Consider the following 6,000-nt stretch of genomic DNA (forward strand, 5'->3'; position numbering starts at 1 on the left):
TATCTAACCAATGGCTTGGCCTTCTTTTTCCCATGATTTTTTTTTTTCACCATCTGGAAAGGAAATGTTTTTCTATCATAAGCTCCCGGCTTCAACACATAATAATCGTATTATGAATTCTTCGGTGTCTTCAGTCTGGCTACCTACCTCTGTAACTCAGTCCTGCTGTGACAGTACTTCAGTACAGACAGTACTGTCTTCATAGCAAAATGTACTTATTCGACCCACTAACGGGGCACTGCTGTTTGTTAGGGTGAAACTTCACATTTTGCCTAAGAACCATACAGAGGACTTTTTATAGATATATTCTGTGTATCCATTCACACAAAGGATCTAGGAATACATAGTAAAAGTAAAAATCTAACTCATAACAGTAATACGAATGTAAGTCATTGTATTTTGAATTTTTATGGCAATAAATTATAGCAATAGTTCACACAACCCAGCTATTATCTCAGATTGTCTCTCTGCAGAATCACAAAAACAATCTGAGTCATCCTGACCTGATTCATGTTCAGTTCCTGTTTTGGAAGGCTTCCCTCACCATCATAAGGGCTGGTAACATTTTTTCGTGTGAAGGCTAGATTCTGTGCAACAGCTCCTCAGTCTATGGCAGAATCTGCAGCATGAATCATGGAAAATATGCATCCCTGGTTATTTGTAGCTGGTTATTTTTGCAGAAATTCATGTGGCAGAGGAGCCATGAGATTTTTTTTCTAGATGATATATGGAAGCCTGATAAAAATTGTTTGATGGAGACCTATCTGACATATCAAGAGACACCCAGAATGTGTAAAAGAAAAAAAGAAAGCATAGGATAAACCACAGAACTTTATCACAGAATGGTTTGGGTTGGATGGGACCTTAAAAATCACTCAGTTCTAGCCTCCTTCCATGGGCAGGGCTGTCCCCCACCAGCTCAGGCTACCCAGGGCCCCATCCAACCTGGCCCTGAGCGCATCCAGGGATGGGGCACCCACAGCTTCTCTGCGCAGCAATGCCAGGTTCTCACCATCCTCTGAGGAAAAAATTTCCTCTTAACATCTAACCTAATTCTCCCCTCTTTTAGTTTAAAGCCATTCCCCCTTGTCCTGTCACTATCAAATCATGTAGAAAGTTGATCCCCCTCCTCCTTTTGAGCTCTCTTCAAGTACTGGATGTACACAATGTTCTCTCCCTGGAAACTTCTTTTTCTCCAAGCTAAACAAGCCCAACTACCTTAACCTTTCTTCACAGGAAAGGTGCTCCACCCCTCTGATCATCTTGGTTGCCCCCCTCTGGACCCACTCCAACAGCCCTGCATCCCTCCTGTGCTGGGGCTCCAGGCTTGGATACAGTACTCCAGATGGAGCCTCACGAGGGCAGAGTAGAGGGGGACAATCACCTTCCTGTCCCTGCTGGCCATTCCTCTTTTGATGCAGCTCAAGATACTGTTGGTTAGCCTGGAAAGACTGAGTGTGAACCATTGTCAGACAGAAAAAAAATCTACCTTTGTGAGTAAAACAAGGCAACAGAGACTTGTTTCCACTGTTCTCTCAGGATCCTCTTTGAGTTCTATCATTTAATTCTCATGAAACTTTTTATTTATCTTTGTTGCGGCTTTATCTATGTATAATCATTATTTCAGATAGTACACAGAGGATATATTATTTCAATTAGTAAATGAAGCTGATTAATTAATAAATGGCTTTGTCACTCTCAGCTGAAAAGCACAACAGACAGAGAAAATGATTTTTGTTTGCCAAACTTCCTTGCATCACTATGGAGAGATATCTCTGATGTGAAAATGCAGTGCAGTTAACTCTGTTTAGTGTCTTAGACATTAAGTGAATAATAACTTGTGACTTCAGGAATATGAAGCCAGACACAATAATAGTGTTACAAACTAATGTTTCTGCAGTGGAGCATTTCAGCAGGGAACAGCTTATGTCTGGTAGTACTCTGCAAAAATATGGTGCTACTTTACTATTACTAATTACTAAGGAGTGGCAAGAGAATAAAACCATCACTTAAAACATTGGCAAATATTACAAAGATTAGGGTTATCGTACATAATGAAGATAAAAGGATCTCAAGCAGAGAAAATGTGAAGCGTGGTCATTTGATGGCAGCTGAATGAGCAATAGTCATCTGCTGACAAAGATGAGCTTGGACATAGAAGAACGCTGAGTATAGGCTGGCAGGAGCACTCTCCATGGGAACTTGAAACAGAATGTATAGACTTGTGTCCAGATCATCAGTTGAACACAAAGGAGAAAAGCTAGTCCAAAACTGCTATGATTCCTGGGGATATGAATTTTTGTCAGGGAAGTCTTTTTTCTTTGACACATATGTTGAGCTCTGAAGCATCCCATTTGCTTCAGGCACTCCTAAAGTCCTTCTGAAAGACAACAGTCTTAGAGCAGCTAAACGACTGGAAAGGACCTTCTAGCAGCTTTGAGTACCCAGTCCTCTGAGCTTAAAGGTTAAAGAGTGACCAACCATGGACGGTAAGTGTTTACTTCAGGATTAATGCTCTTCCCATCTAGCAAGCAAAGATATAAAAAAGATCTGGTGGCAAGAGTGGGACAATTTTACAGGAGGAAGCAGCTACACCAGTGATATATGCATCTACTGGCATGGACAGCAATAAGATATTGTGGCTTTTCTTTCATTCATAATTTTTAAACCGAGAATAGATGTTGTTGTTGCTTTTTTAATCTAAAAGATGTACTCAAGTTTAAATTGGATCTCATTCAAGGATGTTCTGTGTCCTAAGTTATGTGATTATGTGACCACATAGTAGTCCGAAAATCTTTCCTCTGACAAATAAGGCTGGAGGAGCTGTTATTCAGATTGAAACTTTGCATTCAGTGGTGCTCATTATGTTTACTGGGGTCAGTGCTCACCTTTGTTCCTTCCTCTGACCTAGCGCTGCGCTCACTGGTGACCGCTGCAGAGCTGCACTAGGCAGACCTCTCCTGCCTAGGCCAAGGATGCTCCTTTTTCACTTATTTCTCTCCTCCCAGGCTGGAACCCCACATTCATTTTTCCGAGGAGCCAGGAACCACCTTGAACACGGGAACTTCTGTAGCGCTTTGAGAGTAACCATTCATAAAGACCTTACAGCTCTGAACTACAGCACGCACAAAGAACACTTTTTTTCTAGTGACTACAAAATGCTTCCATAGGCTCTGCTTAACTGAAACCTCTATTAGCACTGAGCAGTAGTGGAGCTTTGTATGTTAGCCACTAAGGATTTATGTAGGAGGTAACTGTCATTATGTGTTCTCCTCAGAACCACCTGCACTATTTCAGAAGAAGATGAAGATCCAATCAAGCTGCTTGGAGATTATGAAATACTCAGATGTAGAACAGCCAGCTTCCCTGGTATAGCCAGGGGGGTGCAGTGCAAAATACTGCTAAGCAGGCATTATTCTCAAGCATTGCACTGACTGATCATATGGATACAGAAAGTTCACAGAAAAGCCTGCTCTTGTGAACTTTCAGTCAGCATTTGCAGACTAAGCCATAGGTTATTCATACAATAAATGGATGCATATCTGTCAGAATGTTTAATAAAGATAATATATGAGAAGCATGAAAAATTCATTTTCCTCTGCAGTAAAAATATGTTCCTTCTATTGGATATAGGTCAGTGACAATAGCAGTTTAAAACTTTTGAAGCTTTGATGTTCAGAAGATGGTATTTTGACAGAATTATACTAAAGATACGGGTCTTGGAATGGAAACTATCAGGTCAGATGAAACCAAAATCTGATGAAGTAATGACTCAACTGTCCTTAACTAATATATAAACCATTTAAATATGATATTGGTAAAAGGTAAACTGAACCGTGGAAAATGATCCAGCAAAATCTACTTTTTAATAAATAGTCTTTGTCCCCAAGAAAGCCTGGGGAGATTGTCTTGATGTTAACAGCTACAGCAGAGGGTGGTTTGGGAATACTGGGAGCTGACATGAGCTAAAGAACAAAAGCTACAGATCCATTTTCCACAGGCACAGTTTGATGTGTAAAGTTTCTCACTTCTGCCCATGGGGTGCCCTCATACCTGACTGCTGTGAAACTGTTACACGAGGTGGGGAGCACTGCTCTCTGAAGGTCTGACTGGTCTGTGAACAGGAAAAGAATTCCAAGTGGGAGGACTGTGGTGAGCAAGTGAACTACTGATGTCTTTCTTTTCCAAAACAACCATTGGAGTGTTGTCTTTGAAATCTTTTCTTGCAGACTTCACAAAATAAAGGGCAAGAAAACTGTGAGGATATGTACGGGCAACTCACATGCATCTTGAAATCTGGGCAAATAATACTATTGGTTTTAAAAGGTCAGATCAGCTGTTTCTGATTTCACTATTGAAAGTATGCCCAACCTGAAAAAGGTAAATGTTTATTTGGCCCACAGTTACCATATAACCTCAAACAGCTTGCTCTCTGCATGTGTTTTCTCTCTTCCCTAAAGCATCAAGAAAGGAAACATGAATTTTACAAAGCAAATAGTATGAGTTTGCATCTACATTGTCAGAATAACAGTGATTTTTGTTTCCTGGATGGTCCCAATAGACTTGAACATGACCTCCAGCTCCAGGCCTACATTTACAGTCTTGCTGTGAGCACAAATGATTCCAGTCTGGTAAGATAAGTTGAAAATATTATTTCTTCTCCGTCTAGTAATGTACCAGTTGCCACTCCAATGCACCAAAGAAGTTTTCAGATGTAATATCCCCACATATCTGCATTTCAGATTTTTTTTATTATTACCAATTCACTTTACATTTTACATTACGCTAAATGTCTACATTAACTGTTTATATTTGGGCTCACTAACAATGGATGGGAGGGAATTGAGAAGAAGGAAGAGACTAAAATATGTTCTGAGTGTATCAGTAGCATTATAAGGTTAGGTCCCAGAGTTTGAATCTAAGGAGTCTTTGGCAGCACACTTTCAGTCTAAGACCTGAAATGGTGGTTGCACATCAGCGCTGGAGCTACTGTTGCAGTTTGGAGAATTAGAGTCCATTCTCTGCCACTGACAGCAACTGCACCTTCAGCAAGAGCTCTGACACTCCATAAGCACAAACCTACTCAATTAGCTTGCTTAATTCTTTTCACACAAGTGCATACAAAACACTTCTATCCTAGCTGTTTCATTATAAAATGATGCAAAGATGCAAGTGCTTCTTGCTGCCAGAAGTCTCCAGGAGGCCTGCTTTTTGGAAAGAGGTAGGTGATGGAGGAAATGGACTGGCAAAGGTGCAAAGGAGCACCTCCTCAGAGCAAGAAGTTACTGCACATCTCTGGTTTGTTTATTACAGAAAAGAACCTCCAGTGACAATAAATGCTGCTTTACTGTTGTTGTTAATATTAGACAAGGAAATGCCAGAACTAGCTGCAGACCAAAGATTTTATTCTGTAGGACTGTTTATTAGAATAGCAAAAGGCTAAGGCAGCTGATAGAAAACATGTCTACCAACAGTTTGGTGTGACAGACAATCCGTTCCTGTGCTGCCATGTGCTACAGATATCTTCTTTACATTCCTACTCAGGATTTTCAAACAATGAAAGGAAGTGGTCAATGCACTCAAATTTGATAGAACGATGCTGGCATTGAGTTTTGCGGTTGCAGTCATGTGTCAAGAGATTATTTGTGCTGGCATGGTGAATTCAATACAAGAACACATACTTGATACTTAAATCTCAAAAACTTAGTAAGAAGGAGGCCAGTAAACTATTATTTTCTCTAAGCACCGGTTCCTTTTAGATATAATATCATAGTAACAGCAGTCAAATTTGTGCTAACAGCAGCCAGCAGGGGTTGAAATCTTGGCCCTTCTTGCATAAATCTTGCATAAAAATTTCACTGAGAAGTAAAATCGATTTTCACGCAAAAATAAACAGATGGAAAAACAGAGTTTTATGTAATAGTTAATTTTTTCTGCTTTTCAACATCCTGGATGTTAATGTCCTAAAGTTTATAAAAATTGAAGTTTCTTGGTGTTAAA

General features: G+C 40.0%; 1 protein-coding gene across 1 annotated transcript in view; it reads left to right on the forward strand.

Annotated features, from left to right (window-relative positions):
* Positions 1-3,170, forward strand: part of RGS7 (regulator of G protein signaling 7) — a gene marked incomplete at both ends in the record, with an annotated part of 229,393 nt that extends 226,223 nt beyond the window's left edge. Inside the window, one exon of the mRNA XM_079550167.1 lies at positions 3,009-3,170. Coding sequence (XP_079406293.1) covers positions 3,009-3,170 — 162 coding nt within the window. The remainder of the gene's footprint in view (positions 1-3,008) is intronic.
* Positions 3,171-6,000: the final 2,830 nt, after the last annotated feature.

This window comes from Tetrao urogallus, assembly GCF_951394365.1.
Source record: "Tetrao urogallus genome assembly, chromosome: 2".
NCBI classification, from domain to species: Eukaryota; Metazoa; Chordata; class Aves; order Galliformes; family Phasianidae; genus Tetrao; species Tetrao urogallus.